The sequence below is a fragment of the Pelobates fuscus genome, chromosome 3 (assembly GCF_036172605.1).
Source record: "Pelobates fuscus isolate aPelFus1 chromosome 3, aPelFus1.pri, whole genome shotgun sequence".
NCBI classification, from domain to species: Eukaryota; Metazoa; Chordata; class Amphibia; order Anura; family Pelobatidae; genus Pelobates; species Pelobates fuscus.
Genome location: NC_086319.1, coordinates 378,396,943 through 378,419,910, shown reverse-complemented (window position 1 = coordinate 378,419,910; position 22,968 = coordinate 378,396,943). Strand labels below are relative to the sequence as shown.

At 38.4% G+C, this 22,968-nt stretch overlaps 1 protein-coding gene across 5 annotated transcripts in view; it reads right to left on the bottom strand.

Moving 5' to 3' along the window:
• Positions 1–208: 208 nt before the first annotated feature.
• The window catches only part of DNM2 (dynamin 2), a 106,173-nt gene continuing 83,413 nt past the window's right edge, over positions 209–22,968 (bottom strand). For 4 of the 5 annotated variants that reach the window (XM_063449493.1, XM_063449494.1, XM_063449495.1 and 1 more), the window contains 4 exons: positions 21,380–21,544; positions 19,918–20,156; positions 17,875–18,129; positions 8,311–11,221 (listed from right to left, as the gene is read on the bottom strand). In XM_063449493.1, the coding sequence (XP_063305563.1) occupies positions 11,152–11,221; positions 17,875–18,129; positions 19,918–20,156; positions 21,380–21,544 (729 nt within the window). In that variant the 3' untranslated portion in view covers positions 8,311–11,151. Of the gene's footprint in view, positions 992–8,310; positions 11,222–17,874; positions 18,130–19,917; positions 20,157–21,379; positions 21,545–22,968 lie in introns of those variants that run through there. The other variant, XM_063449497.1, reaches the window with a different exon arrangement.

The following is a 22,968-nucleotide window of genomic DNA, read 5'->3' as shown; positions in this document are numbered from 1 at the left end:
GATTTTTGTTTTTGTTTTGATTATAGAAAATATTCTACCAGTAACCATATTTTACACCAAGTACAGACTGAAGCTAATCTGAAAAGGCATTTTAAAATTACACATATGCCAGTCTCCATTCGGATGACCAAATGGGGAGGATGTAGATTGGACTCTTTTCAAGAATTCTGCAAAATTTTGATTCGCGAACCATGTATAAATCTGGAAATGTTTTGTATTTTTCTTCTCCCACCGGGTACTTTGCGTTAATCAAATTGTAGTCCCAACCTACTACTGAAAGTACCATCAGATCAAGGGAAGGACTGCATATGTTTTAGATCCGAGCCTTGTCACTTGAAAGAATATACAAAGGACAAACCATTATTTAAAAATGCTAAAATACTCATAGAACTAGTAGGTACTATGTTCCACCTCGGCTTTTAACATGGCACTACAAATAGTTCATCAGCCACTGTGCTACAAAGCACCATTGCATTTCACGCTGTCAAAATAAATCGGTTTAGCTTGGTAATTCTTGTTTGGACTTCCAGGCATGGTCTTCAGCTGCATGGACTTTGTCGGGTCAGATATGTTCCCATCAAGAGAATACATCATAATTTTTTTCATTATAGTCAGGAGCCCCTCGTAACTGTGTTAGTTCCAATATCTACTAGTGTATCAAAAAGTACAGAGGCCACCAGAAAATGGAAAGCCATCAGACCAGATCTGGTGAATGCCTAACTAGACAACGTAGCTAGAGAGTTCTCCTTTAAGGGATACAACTCGCCCTTGATTAGGTAAGGTTTAACGCTTCCAAATAGTCTGCATAACCCTTTGACCAGTTCCATTCTGTGAACCTTTGGTTTACAAGGGGCTGAGTGATGGGATCGTTTAATAAGTCCTGATGACTTGAGAGGGTTTTTGAAAAGGCAGATGGAAAGGGACAGAGATGGTGAAGTTTGAGTGTTGTCACCAAAACTGTGGCTTTGCAGGAGCAGTTGGAGGAGGCCTCCTGAAAAAAAGGAAAAACATTAAACATAAGTAAAATAATGTAACAGGCATATTATACTTCATTTGAAGAAATCTAAATAATAATAAAATAAAAAAACACAGTTATTAGTATTACAAAATAGATTTTTCTTTATACATTGCAACACAAATTGTATTGGAAATTTAATTCTCAAAAAAACAAGCTGAATTGCCAAATGTTCTCAAAAAGAAGAAGGAAGACACTTCAATCCAAAGATCAATATACCACCATTGACACGTTTCATGCATACTGGCATTTCATCAGAGACAATCAAATTCTCTCCCAGGTATTGACTGCCATGTAAAACTAATCAGATGAAATGGTAACATAATACATTTACCTTTTTTTTTTATATATAAATTCCATTTGGCCTCATAGAGTGCTATGTATACAAATAGGCCAATATGATGCCATGAGGGTTATATGGCTACTTGGTCCCAATTCTTGTGAACTGGAAGACAAGGCTGATTCATTCGTTTAGTTTTTTTCCTCTGGTTCTACATACGATCTTGGTTTGAAGTCTCATAATGGTTAGTGAGACACACGGCTGTTTCTGGTTAGGGATCGTCACCTCAGATTACCATAAATATAAAGTGAAGCCTGCAGCCTTTGAAGGCTCGAACAAAGATCAAAAAGTTGCCATAATAAAAAGGAATTTAAAAAAATAAATAAAAATAAATTCAAAACAAGGTTGTGGACTGTTTCTTTATGGTTTTAAGTAACCGTGTATCACCCTAGTTAGTATGTGTTTCATTCAATCACTTTCGCAGTGGGAGAGACCTTTAGACTATTTACCATAATTTGATGAGCTTCAAAAAGTATGACCTTTCTAAACTTTAGCAGAAGTTAATTTTGAGGCAGTTCAAAGCAAAACCGGCACCACCACCAATTCCTGAATGGAATATTTTATTACAAAGTATCTGTTTGTCTAATTAAATTGATGGAGTCAAGACTTCTAAACATCTGTACGTTGTGTGCACACTAAGGAGGCATATGCTACACAAATCCCGACCTTCCCTGTCCGGCTCTCTGAGAAAGCAATATGTGATAAGAGTTTAGCAAATGTCTATGGGAACTCTTGTGTATATTAAACAAGATCTTGATTTGCTTTTCTGATCAATTGAGGAGAGGCCATTACGCATCCCCCCCAACCGCTGACAGTTTTCACTTGACCCTTTAAACCCAGATTTATACTGCAAGAATTAGTACTTTTATTCCATAAATCTCTGCTGGACAGGAGTTTATGAGATAGGACCAGATGCCATAGACCAGAATAAGAGACTAGTGATTGGTGGAACCTCTACCTGGTCTGGTAGGAATCGGAATACTACTGACACTTGCCTGTGCAAATGCTCGGCTTTGGAGTTTAAAAAGGGATTTAAAATAATAATAATAATAATATATATATATATATATATATATATATTTGCTTATTCATTATCTATACAGAAATGAATCTGTTTCAATAAGATATTTTGTTTTTGTTCTAAAAGACATTTTCAGTTACATAAATGGCGGTCATCAAGTTGTGATGTCACCCACATTATTCTGGAATATCTAAGGCCACACTCATACATTGCCGTGTTGTATTTTAAAATGTCAGGAGTTATAATGTAATTTGTGTTTTGTACAACTTTATCCCACGAAATGGAAGCGGATTACTTACAAATTCACAAGTACAGAGCGTCTGACGACCTAAAACTGGTACTGCTCTTTACTACAAACAGGGAGGGGGCTAAAACTAATCTGGCTCTAGGACACTATAGTTAGGAAAACAGGTTTGTTTTCATAAAACTACTGTATTACTTTAAGACTGGTTGACTTTTGACATCACCAGCATATGGTCAAAATGCTCTTACCAAGTTTAAAGGGACACTATAGGCATCAAAATAACTTGATCTATACACCAAAACTGCTTCATTAAGATAAGTACCCTGCTGCCGCACTGCTCAATTCTCTGCCATTTGGCAGTTAAATCATTTTTGTTTCCGTTTATGCAGACCTAGCAACACCTCCCCTGGCTGTGGATCAAACGGCCTGCATGAAAACAGATGGTGTTAAATTGCTTTAGAAATTATATATCCTGCTCTGTAAATTGAACTTTAAGTACAAACAGGAGACTCATGCAGGGTCTAGCAGGCTATTACCAAAGCAGGAGATAAGGAATTCTAAATTAAACAGAATTTACAATAAAGTGTTATCATTAGATGACTCTTTACAGGAAGTGTTTAGAAGGCTGCGTGAGTAACATACAGGGAGGTGTGGCTAGATATCCATAAACAAATTGCTTTAACTCTTGAATGGCTGAGAATTAAGCAGTGAGACTGCGAGGGCATTATCTATACACCAAAACCACCCCATAAAGCTAAAGTTGTCCAACTATTTTTCCAAATTCATGGCTTGGTTGTATATATTTCCTCAAGATCTGCTTTGCCCATAATTCATTCAATCACAGGTGTGTAGTGTAAACTTGCAGAGTCGTAATTGCCTCAAAAACCTGTAATTGTACAGATGTTGATGCTGTATCTTCCTCTAATCTAAATGTTCTCTCCAGTTCAGAGGCAGATTCCGGACTTCTCTCCCAACTCATGGCTCTCAGTCTTTGTTGTAGAATGCTATTCTACTCATCTCACCTTATCAGTTTCTCAACTTCCTGACATCAAACACGTAATTATTACTTCCATATGATTACGAACTTCTCAGTTTTGTTTTTCTATTTACTTACTTCAATTTACATCCAAGCTTCTTGAATGAATGATGTTCAATAAAGCTAGCATTCTCAATTTTCAATACAGTTACATTTCTTCTCTCAGCATCCCATTAGAGAGATTTTATTGCAGGAATACACCCCTTGATCATTTTGCTGCTTTGAACATGGTGGTCAATTCACTTCTCCTTGGCCATTGCAACCTCAGTCTTTAAGAGATTGTCGATTCTTTTCTTACCCATCAGTTTGCCCTTCCACTATCTCTCTATAGCACCTCATTCTCTTTGATAGTTTGCTTTGAGTATGTCAAGCTACAGTTCAAGGATCCTGTTTTATGATATACGGCCACTCTTGAGGACTTCATATTCTTTGAATTCTAATCTCACTCGTAGGGCAATGATACCAAGATAGCATATCTTCACATATACCATGTCTCTTCTAGTAGGTTGTGTCTGCTTCCTGATAGACTACACAAAATTGTACTTCCCACATAGTCTTTGTCCATGAAGTCCTACTAATGCAGCAGATCTGAGGGACAGAATGCTCAAGTGTGGTGCCATAGAGAAGGAATAGAGATATTCTTTGAAGAGGACCAAATCTCCTTCAATTCATGTCAGTTGCCCTATTATCAACCCTACGTGCAAGCCTTCTGGGCCAACTCGCTGATGGATATGTGAGGAGGGACAACACAGTGGATATTGAAGAAAAATATATAATTCAAGGCTGTTTTTACTCCAAAACATTGTGAGTGACCAATTGTGATTGCACACTATTACTAGTTCCCTCACAGTTAAACGCTATGTTCTTTTGATTTGCATTTAGCAGATTATCCCCTACTCTATTTTGTATACATTTGCTGAAGACAAGAGGAAGTCTTTGGGGATTTACCTGGATACTTCACCTAAAACACAGGTAAGTCTTGGTTTGCTTCAAATTATATAGTTTTTTTCACTGGGGTTGTGTTCACATATATTGCTGCTTTTCTGGGCCTTGGCACTGCTATTGGAAATACTCCTTTTTTCTTCCTATCAAATCAATTTCTCATTCCTGGTACTACCACCATCTTAACCCCTTAAGGACACATGACATGTGTGACATGTCATTATTCCCTTTTATTCCAGAAGTTTGGTCCTTAAGGGGTTAAAAAAACACAGCCTCACATTCAATCCTTTCCAAGTCTGTTTACACGCTCAACAGCTACCATTTCATTTACTGTGACATAGTTCAGAAAATTAGTTAAACCACTTCTTCACCTGTTGCTTTTCTTAACCGCCTCACACCTGTACCCCAATCTTATCATTGATAATTCACAAATACATTTAATTTCAGGCTGTCCGATCAGCCAATGACTTTGGCCAAGCCTCTGGATCTTTGCACTGCATTGCCCGTTCAGCAATTTAGGTAATCCCCAAGAAACCTATTTCTTTAAAGGACATTTGACGGTTTCATTTCCCTTACTATGACAGTACGCACACTTTCACTTCGTATTAGGGTGTATTATGTCTATAACAAGTGTTGCGTACAGAAAATTATTAAAAGTGAGGCGGTCACCATGGAAAGCAGCAGGAGCATTGCACTGGTGACCCTCCCATTTCAGGCTTCCACAAGTTCTCAGAAGAGACACTTTTTATACATAACCCCAAACGTTTCTGCTTCCCATCTAGTATAACCATCTTCACCTTCACACTCTACATAAATGCATAATACATTGAGCCAATACTGCATATTGTTCTCATTCCTAGATTTCATCCTTCCTTAGGGATATATTACACGTTTTATTTTCCTTAGTTATAGACCAATCTCTTCAGACTGTATGGATCATGTTCTGTTGCATTAAATTAATTTACCTCTTGCAACCGAACGGGAGTTTTTTTTCATTAATTTCTATGGGGGCAATGATAGATGTATTTCATTTTAACCACTGGTATAGAGTCTCCACAGACTCACTAAAGAGGGAAGGAGAATTCCTTAGCTCAGTAAGGGGCAGTGTTAAACTCTGCAGAGGGTGGTGAGATTACAGCACCATAATTTAGAAGCAGCAGTTTCCATCTCCAAATGGGGTCTCTAAGCCACCTAGGTGGGTTATATTTTACAGCACCTTCAACTATAGAAGGTTTTTACCATGTACTATTCTCTTCCAATATTTAATTAACATTTCTAAATAATTTGGAGAAGGAAAATGAGTTAGAAGGGGTTTATATGAAGTTATAGGGTTAGTTTATAAGGAGTAATAGGAGGAGTTATAGGGTGAGGTTATATGGAGTAATAGGAGGAGTTATAGGGTGAGGTTATATGGAGTAATAGGAGGAGTTATAGGGAGAGGTTATATGGAGTAATAGGAGGAGTTATAGGGAGAGGTTATATGGAGTAATAGGAGGAGTTATAGGGAGAGGTTATATGGAGTAATAGGAGGAGTTATAGGGAGAGGTTATATGGAGTAATAGGAGGAGTTATAGGGAGAGGTTATATGGAGTAATAGGAGGAGTTATAGAGAGAGGTTATATGGAGTAATAGGAGGAGTTATAGAGAGAGGTTATATGGAGTAATAGGAGGAGTTATAGGGAGAGGTTATATGGAATAATAGGAGAAGTTATAGGGAGAGGTTATATGGAGTAATAGGAGGAGTTATAGGGTGAGGTTATATGGAGTAATAGGAGGAGTTATAGTGAGAGGTTATATGGAGTAATAGGAGGAGTTATAGGGAGAGGTTATATGGAGTAATAGGAGGAGTTATAGGGAGAGGTTATATGGAGTAATAGGAGGAGTTATAGAGAGAGGTTATATGGAGTAATAGGAGGAGTTATAGAGAGGTTATATAGAGTAATAGGAGGAGTTATAGGGAGAGGTTATATGGAGTAATAGGAGGAGTTATAGGGAGAGGTTATATGGAGTAATAGGAGGAGTTATAGTGAGAGGTTATATGGAGTAATAGGAGGAGTTATAGGGAGAGGTTATATGGAGTAATAGGAGGAGTTATAGAGAGAGGTTATATGGAGTAATAGGAGGAGTTATAGGGAGAGGTTATATGGAGTAATAGGAGGAGTTATAGGGAGAGGTTATATGGAGTAATAGGAGGAGTTATAGAGAGAGGTTATATGGAGTAATAGGAGGAGTTATAGAGAGGTTATATAGAGTAATAGGAGGAGTTATAGGGAGAGGTTATATGGAGTAATAGGAGGAGTTATAGGGAGAGGTTATATGGAGTAATAGGAGGAGTTATAGGGAGAGGTTATATGGAATAATAGGAGGAGTTATAGAGAATGGTAATATGGAGTAATAGGAGGAGATATAGGGAGTAATAGGAGGAGATATAGGGAGTAATAGGAGTTATAGAGAGAGGTTATATGGAGTAATAGGAGGAGTTATAGAGAGAGGTTATATGGAGTAATAGGAGGAGTTATAGAGAGAGGTTATATGGAGTAATAGGAGGAGTTATAGAGAGAGGTTATATGCAGTAATAGGAGGAGTTATAGAGAGGTTATATGGAGTAATAGGGGGAGTTATAGGGAAAGGATATATGGAGTAATAGGAGGAGTTATAGAGAGGTTATATGGAGTAATAGGAGGAGTTATAGAGAGGTTATATAGAGTAATAGGAGGAGTTATAGGGAGAGGTTATATGGAGTAATAGGAGTTATAGGGAGAGGTTATATGGAGTAATAGGAGTTATAGGGAGAGGTTATATGGAGTAATAGGAGGAGTTATAGGGAGAGGTTATATGGAATAATAGGAGGAGTTATAGAGAGGATATATGGAGTAATAGGAGGAGTTATAGGGAAAGGATATATGGAGTAATAGGAGGAGTTATAGAGAGGTTATATGGAGTAATAGGAGGAGTTATAGGGAGAGGTTATATGGAGTAATAGGAGGAGTTATAGAGAGGTTATATGGAGTAATAGGAGGAGTTATAGAGAATGGTAATATGGAGTAATAGGAGGAGTTATAGAGATTGGTAATATGGAGTAATAGGAGGAGATATAGGGAGTAATAGGAGGAGTTATAGAGAGAGGTTATATGGAGTAATAGGAGGAGTTATAGAGAGAGGTTATATGGAGTAATAGGAGGAGTTATAGAGAGAGGTTATATTGAGTAATAGGAGGAGTTATAGAGAGAGGTTATATGGAGTAATAGGAGGAGTTATAGAGAGAGGTTATATGGAGTAATAGGAGGAGTTATAGAGAGAGGTTATATGGAGTAATAGGAGGAGTTATAGGGAGAGGTTATATGGAGTAATAGGAGGAGTTATAGGGAGAGGTTATATGGAGTAATAGGAGGAGTTATAGAGAGATTATATGGAATAATAGGAGGAGTTATAGGGAGAGGTTATATGGAGTAATAGGAGGAGTTATAGGGAGAGGTTATATGGAGTAATAGGAGGAGTTATAGGGAGAGGTTATATGGAGTAATAGGAGGAGTTGGCTATATGGAGTTAGATTATTTTAATCAGCAAATGTCAGTTTAAACAGTAATAACAGAGTAAAAAATTATGACAAGATTCATAGTTTCTACTTGAAAAAGCAAGCAGGTACATGAAGTTTATTAAAAAGACAAAGTCACCAAAGTAAAGGACACCCAGAAGAGAAATCACCAGTCACTAGAAGAATAAAGTTCCCTTTATTTTAAACTTTATTAATAAGGTACAGAATGGGGCAGGTACACATCTGCAGAGTTGTGTTGATGTGTTAACAAGTCATCGCTTTCCAGTTAACAAAGAACATTTCTAATGTCAAGCCGATCCTCTCCACCTAGAAAGCTAAATTCAGAATATACCAAATCACAAGACAGCAATATAGAGCACTGAGTATCTATCTCGCTTCCCATATACCGTGCCGAGGAGAGTGTAGATTTACACATTGCAGGTCCTTCAAGCTGTATAGGACTATCAGAATGGTCAAGCCATGTATCTCAAGCTCTTCGGTCCGGGTGGGAATTGTGGTCCTACTTGAGCTAAAGACGCATGGCTTCACCACTGCAGATATATTGACCATTTTAGTTCTGCATTATCAGGAATTCAGTGATGCCTTCAGATGTATTGAAAGGTGAAATACTACCTGTGGCAACTGCAATGTGATATACAGATTTCTATACGCACATAAATAAAAGGAAAGCAGATTCCGAACGTGCTTCGGGTGAGGCACGAGAGGAACGTGTGCAACAATGGTGTAATTTCCTTGCAAACATTTAATTGGACTTGAAATATTATCAATAAAATTTTTTAAAAATATATGTATCTAAGGAGAACAGATCATGATTATTATAGACCGTGTTGTGAACGGGTTTGGGGGTCTTATACAAGGTGCAGAGGTTCTAAAATGGGAAGAATGACCCATTTTAGCTCTCGACTTGTTGATAGATTTTCATGAAGTCATCACAGCCAACATGACCGTAATCTACCAAATATGATGCCATATAAACAATCTCATATTACCATTCCGGGACATGATAGCGGCCTTTAATGCCATGTTGAGTGGTTATGAACAATCTAATGCTAAGACATATTTGTGAGCAATATCCACTTATGACATCAGTGGCCACTTATCTTTTTTCTTCAGATTACCTAATCAGAAATGTGGTTAGCTGTCCTTTATCTAATTAAGATAAGGGGGTATCACATTATTAGACATGTTGCTGGGACCTTCATACACCATATTGATATGTAGTGGGCCCTATTAGAGTACTTTCTTGCTAACCTCCTTATGTGCTAATGATAATGTGTTTATATGCGCAAAGTGAGGATATGGTCAGTTAATTTCATAACTCCTCTCACAGCTCAGAAATTGGCATAAAGGTATACTGTAGGCATTGTAACCATTTCATCTCGCTGAATTCGCTTTATAACACTAAATAAGGGCCCTGAACACCGACAGTGCGGCCCCCACTGGAGGTAAGGCTAAGGCAGAGATTTCACACTTCCGTCTACCCATGTTAATTCATACCTACGATGGGTGCTGTGATAGGCTAGACACTCTCAGTTAATCACAGCCACCCGCTGTTGCTCAGGCTAATGCTTCCTTAGTTCACGCAGCAGATAGGGGATACGATGCTGGGGACTCTCGTTTAGCATTAAAACATTAACCAGTTGGGTAGAAAGATGGCACCTTCAATTTGCAGGGTGTTCTTTTTAATAATAGGTCACATCTCCTTTACAACAAGAGGACTATGCAATGTGTTTCTACAGATCATTCCGAAAAGTGCTGGTCATGTATCTTCTATTCCACATACAATCCGCAAATCCCAAGCCCTGCATGCAGCATTAAGGCACTGATTAAAAATAATCAAAACTATAAATGCTGCTTATCAGTTGGCACAGGATAGAGCTTTTGCCATTACGGGAAAATGGATTCAAATACTTTTTTCTTAAATTTTACCTTCCCCCAGGAAAAAACAAACCCCCACCCCCCAAAATGTACATTTCATAGGGATAGAAGAACATTTTAATTCTACACATGGAATATGTAGAAGCTATTTATATTACAAAAGTTGGTTAAATACAGGATCCTGCATCCATCAGACTAGATTTTCCATATTACACACCAGTGTTGTTAAACGATTTTGTTCAGCATCTCATTATACCCTGCTTTTGTTTCTCGTTACTTCATCTTCAGTCAAAGCAACCATTTCTGGGATAGAAATAGACTTTGGAGCCCAACCAATTCATGAAAGAGTTTAAAATCATGACCTAGAACTTGGTGGTTAAAGAGTCTGCCATTTTGAAGAGGCAAGCTTGAGATGCGCAAAAGGGATTTACAAATTAGGTTACAGCTGGTAACGTCCGAGGTCAGAGCTGCACAGAAAGTAATTCTAGACAAACAGGAGGAAAGGTCTAGAAGGCAGCCATTTTGAATGAACCAAGAGTTATGCACTTTAAAATATGTTTAGACAATACAGTGCCGATTATTTTTACTCTCGGATTTATATTTTCTGTAGAGAATAGTTCTAGAAATTTCAAATTTCTAAATCAGGAAGCAACCGTGAGGTAAATTGGCTTCCAAAACATAATTGCACAAAAATTAGAAGCTTCTTTAAAATGCAGCGTTATCATTTTGTAAATAAATACAGTTATGCACCGAGGATAGGAGAGAGACTATAAAACGATCAAAATGGCAGCTTCTGTCACTTCCATTCTAGAAACCTCTTATCCCTTCAGAAGAGCGTGACTAGTCTGGACGTCTCACACTCTACAGATACTGTGGGGAGGTCACAATCTTAAGATATATTTCATTTATATCATTTTCACGAATCATAGAAAGTCTATTTCTATCAGACTGGTCAAGAATGAGGCGCATGAATTACACAGCTGGGAGGACTCCACGTCTGTGAAAAAAACGAAGACTGGAACACCCCCTGTGTATAATCCTCTCTTTCTTTCTCCCTCATCCCAAACTGATAACTGCAGAGTTGCCATCGCTAATGCCCCCATGGGCCTCTCTTGACTCTTAGTCTAGCAAAGAGGGCTCTGCCGGTCGGATTATGGTTGGCCGGTTTGGGGCGGCAGGAGGTCTCCGGCTGCAAAGAGAGATAGCGGAGGTGAGGTGGGCACAAACATGGAGTAGATTAAAGTTTGTTTAGCATATCAAAAGAAAACGTCAGGGGCATCAAGCCACCAATGTTTTTCTCACTGTTCATATAGAAAATCATTTTTATTTCGCAGTTTGATACACTCATTTATCTAATATGCAGCATTTTACATTCCCTTATAGGTAGCGGTCCCGCAGTCCTCCAGTTGTTGCACTACAAATGCTCATGAAGAGCTGTAATCAGAGAAGAAGTAGAACATTGCTTTTAAATAGTACTTCCACGAATCCACTCATTGAACTACAGCTCCTTTGATGCTCTTATGACCCATTTTAAGAAAAACAGCTGGAAAGTAGGCTACGAGTTTGCTACAAAGGATAATTAGCATACACTCATTGTCAGAGCAGAGATGCAAGTTAATTTTACAGCTGTGTTCATCATTGACATTAAGGATTTATACATTAATAATAAACACAGTGTGTTCATTACCAACGTATAGAAATTCAGCGGTAGGTAACCTTCGGCTCTCTTGATGTTATGGACTACATCTTCCATAACGCTTTAACAGCTGGAATGTTGACAAAGTATTAAGGGAGATGAAGTCCATAACATCTGGAGAAACAAACGTTGCCTACCCCTGGGGTCCACACTTAGTATTATTATACAGCACAGAGTGTTCATTATCAGTGTATAGATACTCAGGATCATTATACAGCACAGTGTGTTCATTATCAGTGTATAGATACTCAGGATCATTATACAGCACAGTGTGTTCATTATCAGTGTATAGATACTCAGGATCATTATACAGTGCAGTGTGTTCATTATCAGTGTATAGATACTCAGTATTATTATACAGCGCGGTGTGTTCATTATCAGTGTATAGATACTCAGTATTATTATACAGTGCAGTGTGTTCATTATCAGTGTATAGATACTCAGTATTATTATACAGCGCAGCGTGTTCATTATCAGTGTATAGATACTCAGTATTATTATACAGGGCAGTGTGTTCATTATCAGTGTATAGATACTCAGTATTATTATACAGGGCAGTGTGTTCATTATCAGTGTATAGATACTCATTATTATTATACAGCGCAGTGTGTTCATTATCAGTGTATAGATACTCAGTATTATTATTATACAGCGCAGTGTGTTCATTGTCAGTGTATAGATACTCAGTATTATTATACAGCGCAGAGTGTTCATTATCAGTGTATAGATACTCAGTATTATTATACAGCACAGTCAGTTCATTATCAGTGTATAGATACTCAGTATTATTATACAGTGCAGTGTGTTCATTATCAGTGTATAGATACTCCTTATCATTATACAGCGCAGCATGTTCACTATCAGTGTATAGATACTCAGTATTATTATACAGTGCAGTGTGTTCATTATCAGTGTATAGATACTCAGTATTATTATACAGTGCAGTGTGTTCATTATCAGTGTATAGATACTCAGTATTATTATACAGCGCAGTGTGTTCATTGTCAGTGTATAGATACTCAGTATTATTATACAGCGCAGTGTGTTCATTATCAGTGTATATATACTCAGTATGATTATACAGTGCAGTGTGTTCATTATCAGTGTATTGATACTCAGTATTATTATAAAGTGCAGTGTGTTCATTATCAGTATATAGATACTCAGTATCATTATACAGTGCAGTGTGTTCATTATCAGTGTATAGATACGCAGTATTATTATACAGCGCAGTGTGTTCATTATCAGTGTATAGATACTCAGTATCATTATACAGTGCAGTGTGTTCATTATCAGTGTATAGATACTCAGTATTATTATACACTGCAGTGTGTTTCGTATATAGATACTCAGTATTTATTATTATACAGCGCAGTGTGTTCATTATCAGTGTATAGATACTCAGGATCATTATACAGCGCAGTGTGTTCATTATCAGTGTATAGATACTCGGTATCATTATACAGTGCAGTGTGTTCATTATCAGTGTATAGATACTCGGTATTATTATACAGTGCAGTGTGTTCATTATCAGTGTATAGATATTCAGTATTATTATACAGTGCAGTGTGTTCATTATCAGTGTATAGATACTCAGTATTATTATACAGGGCAGTGTGTTCATTATCAGTGTATAGATACTCAGTATTATTATAAAGTGCAGTGTGTTCATTATCAGTGTATAGATACTCAGTATTATTATACAGCGCAGTGTGTTCATTATCAGTGTATAGATACTCAGTATTATTATAAAGTGCAGTGTGTTCATTATCAGTGTATAGATACTCAGTATTATTATACAGTGCAGTGTGTTCATTATCAGTGTATTAATACTCAGTATTATTATACAGCGCAGTGTGTTCATTATCAGTGTATAGATACTCTGTATCATTATACAGCGCAGCGTGTTCATTATCAGTGTATAGATACTCAGTATTATAATACAGGGCGGTGTGTTTATTATCAGTGTATAGATACTCAGTATTATACAGCGCAGTGTGTTCACTATCAGTGTATAGATACTCATATTATACAGCGCAGTGTGTTCATTATCAGTGTACAGATACTCAGTATTATTATACAGGGCAGTGTGTTCATTATCAGTGAATAGATACTCGTATTATTATACAGCGCAGTGTGTTCATTATCAGTGTATAGATACTCAGTATTATTATACAGCGCAGTGTGTTCATTATCAGTGTATAGATACTCAATATTATTATACAGTGCAGTGTGTTCATTATCAGTGTATAGATACTCAGTATTATTATACAGGGCAGTGTGTTCATTATCAGTGAATAGATACTCGTATTATTATACAGCGCAGTGTGTTCATTATCAGTGTATAGATACTCAGTATTATTATACAGCGCGGTGTGTTCATTATCAGTGTATAGATACTCAGTATTATTATACAGTGCAGTGTGTTCATTATCAGTGTATAGATACTCAGTATTATTATACAGTGCAGTGTGTTCATTATCAGTGTATAGATACTCAGTATTATTATACAGCGCAGCGTGTTCATTATCAGTGTATAGATACTCAGTATTATTATACAGGGCAGTGTGTTCATTATCAGTGTATAGATACTCAGTATTATTATACAGTGCAGTGTGTTCATTATCAGTGTATAGATACTCATTATTATTATACAGCGCAGTGTGTTCATTATCAGTGTATAGATACTCAGTATTATTATTAGACAGCGCAGTGTGTTCATTGTCAGTGTATAGATACTCAGCATTATTATACAGCACAGTGTGTTCATTATCAGTGTATATATACTCAGTATGATTATACAGTGCAGTGTGTTCATTATCAGTGTATTGATACTCAGTATTATTATAAAGTGCAGTGTGTTCATTATCAGTATATAGATACTCAGTATCATTATACAGTGCAGTGTGTTCATTATCAGTGTATAGATACTCAGTATTATTATACAGCGCAGTGTGTTCATTATCAGTGTATAGATACTCAGTATCATTATACAGTGCAGTGTGTTCATTATCAGTGTATAGATACTCAGTATTATTATACAGCGCAGTGTGTTCATTATCAGTGTATAGATACTCAGTATTATTATACAGCGCAGCGTGTTCATTATCAGTGTATAGATACTCAGGATCATTATACAGCGCAGTGTGTTCATTATCAGTGTATAGATACTCGGTATCATTATACAGTGCAGTGTGTTCATTATCAGTGTATAGATACTCAGTATCATTATACAGCGCAGTGTGTTCATTATCAGTGTATAGATACTCGGTATCATTATACAGTGCAGTGTGTTCATTATCAGTGTATAGATACTCGGTATTATTATACAGCGCAGTGTGTTCATTATCAGTGTATAGATACTCAGTATTATTATACAGCGCAGCGTGTTCATTATCAGTGTATAGATACTCAGTATTATTATACAGCGCAGTGTGTTTATTATCAGTGTATAGATACTCAGTATTATACAGCGCAGTGTGTTCACTATCAGTGTATAGATACTCATATTATACAGCGCAGTGTGTTCATTATCAGTGTACAGATACTCAGTATTATTATACAGGGCAGTGTGTTCATTATCAGTGAATAGATACTCGTATTATTATACAGCGCAGTGTGTTCATTATCAGTGTATAGATACTCAGTATTATTATACAGCGCAGTGTGTTCATTATCAGTGTATAGATACTCAATATTATTATACAGTGCAGTGTGTTCATTATCAGTGTATAGATACTCAGTATTATTATACAGAGCAGTGTGTTCATTATCAGTGTATAGATACTCAGTATTATTATACAGCGCAGTGTGTTCATTATCAGTGTATAGATACTCAGTATTATTATACAGAGCAGTGTGTTCATTATCAGTGTATAGATACTCAGTATTATTATACAGCGCAGTGTGTTCATTATCAGTGTACAGATACTCAGTATTATTATACAGTGCAATGTGATCATTATCAGTGTATAGATACTCAGTATTATTATACAGCGCAGTGTGTTCATTATCAGTGTATAGATACTCAGTATTATTATACAGCGCAGCGTGTTCATTATCAGTGTATAGATACTCAGTATTATTATACAGTGCAGTGTGTTCATTATCTGTGTATAGATACTCAGTATCATTATACAGTGCAGCGTGTTCATTATCAGTGTATAGATACGCAGTATTATTATACAGCGCAGTGTGTTCATTATCAGTGTATAGATACTCAGTATTATTATACAGTGCGTTCATTATCAGTGTATAGATACTCAGTATTATTATACAGCGCAGTGTGTTCATTATCAGTGTATAGATACTCAGTATTATTATACAGTGCAGTGTGTTCATTATCAGTGTATAGATATTCAGTATTATTATACAGTGCAGTGTGTTCATTATCAGTGTATATATACTCAGTATTATTATACAGGGCAGTGTGTTCATTATCAGTGTATATATACTCAGTATTATTATACAGGGCAGTGTGTTCATTATCAGTGTATAGATACTCAGTATTATTATACAGCGCAGTGTGTTCATTATCAGTGTATAGATACTCAGTATTATTATACGGCAGAGTGTTTAATAATAGTGTATGTATACTGAGCATTATAAAGCACGGTTATTTATAATGATATATATCGAGGGTTGAAACAATAAAGAACAAACACCGCTCCCCAAAAAGAGTGAAGAAATTAAATCAGAATAACTCATTCACTTGCACAAACTTGGTCATATCAGATATACTGCTGCTTTGCAGTATGTGTCAGCTGTAAAAGGGGTCAGACAGTTAGTATTCGGAGTTATCAAACTAACACAAGTTCCAAAGCAGCCAATAGAGAGCAATGGCCATCAAAGTAGCAGAAATAATCAATGAGTTGTGGGTAACTGAGAAAAATCAGTGACAACAAAGGCCGAATGTGATAAACAATGCAATAAAAGTACAACTTCACAAGTGTATGAAGAACTAAACCTGGATCCCAAGCAATCAGGGCAAACGTGCTCTAGCAGGAATGGATCTGGATGGGTGTCCATTTGGAGAAAGGAAAATTATGGCTTTAACCAAGATACTGTTTGTTTGTTTGTTTTTGCCAATTTAGGCCAAAATTGACAAATGGAAAAAATCCCCAAGTCAACGATGTTTTCAGTTTAAATACTTTAAACTACAAATTGAAAAAATACATCCATGGGTAGAGTATCAGCAATGGTACAGCTTGTTCTGCCTGGTCAGACACTGGCCATTGCTGTAATCCGTGTTCTAATATCAAATTACCATATTCTAGAATATTGCTCCATGATACTTGTAAACATATGGACAACTAGATGTCTAACTCAAACTCTACTATATCCCACCACCAGTCCAAAATCCCAGTACTCCAAGGAGGTCCAAGGTTGTTCTGAGGGAAAGGTGTTGACTTCATCCTAATTAGGTCCTCGATATGAATACTATTAGGTGTTTTTTTACATTGTCTCCCCCCATGTATACTGTGCTAAAGCACCCGTGATCCACCTGTGCCCCTCATTTCCAGCTGTGAAGCTACCCTGGTCATTTCCACACCAGACATTAAGGGGATGTGCCAATGTGTTTGAATCGCTGCACTGACCGTGCATATAGCTCACACAAAAAAAAATTACATGCAGAGAGCTAAAAGCTTGAATTTGTAAGCTAAATAAAAAGAATAAGGTTTTTTATTTTAATTTGTCACTGCATTTGGGTAGTACGATGTAGACTTGAAGCAGGTAAAACTTAAAATGACATACATTATGGTCAGTGCGTAAGGACAATGCACAGCAGCATGCACATTACACGGCATCACACAAGGCAGCACACACATTACACGGTATCACACAAAGCAGCACGCACATTACACGGCATCACACAAAGCAGCACGCACATTACACGGCATCACACAAAGCAGCACGCACATTACACGGTATCACACAAGGCAGCATACACATTACATGGCATCACACAAGGCAGCATGCACATTACACGGTATCACACAAGGCAGCATGCACATTACACGGTATCACACAAGGCAGCATGCACATTACACGGTATCACACAAGGCAGCATGCACACTATACTCCGTCACACAGCACAGAATATGTCTGTGATTAGAAAACACATATAGCATTTTGGCAGTCCTTACCTGGGAACACCTGGGGGGACCCCAGGTGGAATACGGGCTGGTCGAGATGGTATCTGCGGGGGCGCAGAAAATGGGTCATTGTTAGCAGCGGCAAAAGGACCTTGAGGACCTGGGCGAGATGGAATAGGTGGGGCAATATAGTTGGAACCCCCTACAGGTACTGGGATGAGTGGGGGGCCAGGAGTTGGACCTCGGACTGCAGGAGGACGATTGGGAGGGAGAACTTGTGAGACAGGTCTCCGCTGCACATTTGGACTGAAAAAGATATATATAAAAAAAAAAAAAGCACAAACTAGTTAATATTGAGCAAGATCAAAGTAAAACACATGCATGTGTCATCACGTTTTCCTTTTGTAGCAATGAAGTTTGATAAGATTTGAATCAAAACTTACTTTTTGTGAAAAACGTATTGCAACAAGTTGCAGCTCTATAAAGTATGACGTCATTTGAACCATCAACTGATGAACTTTTGGACCCATAACAATTTCATAACTTGTGCATCATGCAAACTGGTTATGTGTAGACACATTGTAGTACGTTACAATTTTGTCCCTACTAATTACTGACCAGCCACTATTTTCTAAAATGCCTGAAACTACTTTTAGAGAGTAGTGCTGCTTATTGGCAAACTTCACAAGTAGCAACAGGAAGTTACCGGCTACTAATAAAAGTTGCTTTAGTAGTGGTTACTGGCTCCCATACCTTAAAGTAACCAGCTGCCACTAACCCAAAAAGACAAACCAAGCAACATCTGGCCTGGTCTCAAAAGGTTAATGACATGAAATCCCTAAGCATTCTACTGAAACAAAACAAAATAAATCATGTTCCAACTCTGTTGCTGTTTTTACGCAGCGACTTGGCACAGAAGGTGAAGCACACCTTGCTCCGTTGTGTGTTTCTGTACATTACCAGAAAGACGCCAATATGCGACTAGTTGGCAGCAGTAGTGGCAGCTATTATTAGAAAGAGGCTACAAAGCTTAGCAACAAAGTAGCAAACCTAGTGGCTATTTGTAGCTGCCACATGCTACTGGCTGTTAACAGCGACAGACTGACTGCTATTTACCAACAAAACTGTAAACAAACGTAAAGTGGAGTAGGCAGAAGACCCCTGGCAGCAGGAATCTCACTACACCACTCCCTCTTATATCACAGTCTGAGCATGAGCCTATATTGTCTTTTCCCAAACGTACTCTGTAGTACCCAAACGTACATCACACAATAGCAAACAAACAAATACATTGACCCCCCAAAGAGGGGTGCTCAAAAGGTAGATCCCAAGAGGTTTTTTAAACTACAGCTCCCATGATGCCTTTCTTGCCGTTAGAATGACAAAGCATCATGGAAACTGTAGTTTTAAAACATCTCGGGATCTACCTTTTGGGCACCCCTGTCCTCAATAAAAGTAGGACAATTACCCTCAAACTCTTAAGGAACAAAAAATTAAATAGAAGACAGCTGATTTCTCCTTATGAAGAAGGAAAGAGATATCAAATACTGACGCAATGCTTTTCTAAAGTTTTAGACCATGAGTGCCACAGGCATAATCCGTAAGATAAAGACAGATATTTGTGATGGTTCTGACACAACGTGCACCAACAAGTGTGTTTCTGTACTGTACCAGCAAGCCGCCAATATGTGACTAGTTGGCATCAGTAGTGGCAGCTATTATTAGCAAGAGGCTACCAAACACAGCAACAAAGTTGCAAACATAGTGGCTATCTGTAGTTGCTCCAAGCTACTGGTTGTTAATAGCGACAGATTGACAGGGTGCTGCAAACATCCAAAGTACTGGTGCAATTGTATTTTTGTAAATGCTGTATTATGGAACAGTATGACATAAGTCCACAAATTCTACTCCTATTTTAATAATTGCAGTGCTCCTTTATTTGCTCAACAATGACTGCTGCATGGGTTAGTGGGAGTAGATCCACAGATATGTCTTGATTAAGGTCAACTCCCAGAAACCCTTGCTGGGCCCATAAAGAAATAGGTCAAATTCAACCTAGGGTGTTGGGTATACACGTGAATTACTCATACTAACCTGTGCCCACTGTTCTGTGAGTTTTGTAGCCAGGTGTCGTCAACTGGTGGGGGCACAGGAACAGTGATGGTACTAGTAGTGATGTCACCAATAATGTGCAGTGCCTCCTTCAGTGCATGGTACATCCTGAGCATCTCGTCCCGCCGCTGAGCCTGGTCCGCAGATTCCTCCATCAGGCTGTTTTGGTCGGCAGAGGAGTAGAGATACGCCAGCAGCTCTGAGTGGATAAATTCCTTTGACTGCCAAGTGCAGAAAATGAGACATGGGGCATGTCAAGGATCAGAATCAGTTGGCTAGTAGTCTGCAGACGTCTAGAGCTGGTCCATGTCTAAAAGCTCCTTAATTACAATGTCAGACTAAGAATGGCATTGCTCTTAGCTTAGTGATAACCTTAGGAACCTCGGCTGCTGTGGCAAACATTTTCCGTTAACCTCAACTGATGAATGTGAGACATAGGCCACAACAGTCTGACCTACACAGTCTCTAGCATTCCACCACTTTTTAAAATAGGGTGGATCTCTTATCTATTTGTATATAAAATCCATTTCAATGTAACCCTGCACATCTGCCATTAGCACACACCAAACTAAACAACTTTAACCAGCTGCCTGCTCTTCTGTCTATACTCTGGCATTTCACAATGTTTGCCTGAATTTATTTACACCCTGAAGCCTTATGGTTTGCACCCCCACCCCCATTTTTATTCTATATCAATGTTTAGATTGTTTATTGCAAAAATACTGCAGTTTTGTCACTGGCTGGCAGCAATATAGTCTATCTGTAAATGCTCCCACACACATTAAATACACCACATATTACAAACATACATGATGAATTTAATGTTAAATATAGGAGATATTCTCACATCTCCTTTGTTCCAGCGCAGCCATCATCAAGCTTTCTGAGTTTTACTCTTCATGTAACACCCACCTCTGGGCTTCCTGTCTTCTTTGGTATGCCCTTCTTGGAGATGTATTCCCAAGCAGGGATCACCTCCTCAGTGACACCAGAGTGCCCTTGTCTGAACGTAGTGACATCATGTCACTCCCTTCCTATACCCCTTAGCCAGTGCCAGCCTGGGAGTTTCCATAGCAAACACACCGCTAGTGCCGAGACTGCTATGCTTGGGAGAGCAGAAGGACCTTCTGAGGGAGGCATTATCTGCTCTCCCTTGTCAGTCAATATCTTGGCATTGAGTGTGCGGAGGCATTGACTGAGAGGAATATATTTTTACATAGCTTTTTTTTTTTTTTTTTTTACCTCAAACTATACATTTACTAGCAAAACTGCTTACAAAATGTATAGATGAAATGTTATGCTCTTTGAGAAATGTGGCTAAAAAAAACAGGTAACTTTTAAAGGTGCATTCTCAGCAGTAAGCTATCACAGTCCTAACTGCAAATCTCAACACACTCAGATGTGTATAAAAGCAAGCCATTTGTTGTGGCTGGTGGTTACTCACATTATTGATCATGAGGTGCATTATGGTCTTTGGCATGAGATCACGGATGGACTTATTGATAATTCCCATGTATGAGTCCACCAGGTTACGGATGGTCTCCACCTGTCTTTCCAGCTGTGGGTCCATGGAGAATGTGTTTTCCGGGACCTCCTCTTCATTTTCAGCCTGTTAGAGCCAAGAAAAGGAATGTTTTGTCACTGCAAGCATCACAAAAGTAACTTATTCTACATGACAACGGCGGCAGCCATCCCCTTCCTCATATGACTCTGGTGACCACCATCCCCTTCCTTCCATAACACTGGCATGAGCCATCACACTGGCATGAGCCATCCTTTTCTGCCATTACTCTGGTGACCGTCACCCCCTTCCTCCTATTCATTACTAGCTGGACATTGATAACTGCTGCCCTCTTCCTCCTACACAGTTCCACAGTGACGAGAATTTTTTTTAAATAAAAACCACATAAAAAAAAACAAAACAAACACATGGCAACATCCTTTAAAGGGTTACTCTAACCACCATGACCACTTAATTGCATGGCGTCTGTAAGTGCACTTTTTTGCTATGAAACGCTGCGCATTCTGAATTTAACCCCTTTGCAGTTTGAGGTGCAACCCCACCTCTGGCAGCGTTGTTAGAAAGCCCAGAACTACAACAACCAAGGATGCACACGGTTTTCTAAGTGGGAAGCAGCCAGTCCCTACACAACATATATACAGTCCTACAATTAGTCTATACTCAGGACACAGTTTTAACTCACTTGTGCCTTCGCAATAGAAACTTATACTATCTGCCAGCCAGATGGTTCCCCCACTATCTTTGCAGGTAGGATCAGACAGCCACCCAAGACGACAGCTTCAGACAGGCTCATCTGTGAGATGTCCACATCTATACTAACTTTCATCTTTAAGGGACACTAAACTGAAGGGGTCTGGGTGCATAGTCCCAGGTTCACTATGGAAAGGTAATTATTGCAGTTTTTGATAAACTGCAATAACTACCTTTGAGGGTCAACTCAACCTTTAGTGGCTGTCTACCAGACCACCACTAGAGGGACTTCAGGGTCATTTGGCTACTTTTGGTTGCCTGAACCCAGATGTCCTCACGCTATGCATGAGGACATCCATCATCACCTGAAACCCCAGAGGAAGGCACTGTAAAATGCTTTGCTATGGGGGAATACTAATGCAAGTACAGTCAGGAAGGAGCAGAGATCCAGCCAGTGCTAAGGGACATCCGTGCTGGACACGGGTAAGTGACAGACTGTGTTTTTAACACCTTCTGCACCACGGGAGGTGGGTGTGGGGGCTTGATGCAGGGAGGCACTATAGGGAGCTATAGTGCCAGGAAAACAACATTGTTTACCTGGCACTATAGTTTCCCTTTAAGGGACACCCTGTCACCCTTGATAGATAGTTAGAAACTGAACTGAAAGCACAAAATGAAATGGTATTCAGGAATAAAATGTGTACTCTAAAAATATACATTCAGTGTAAATGCAAAATACATGAAAACAAAGCATGCCTCGTTTGTCATCACCTTTATTCAGTAAAAACTACAAGAAATGTTCATTAATATCCAATCTGTAT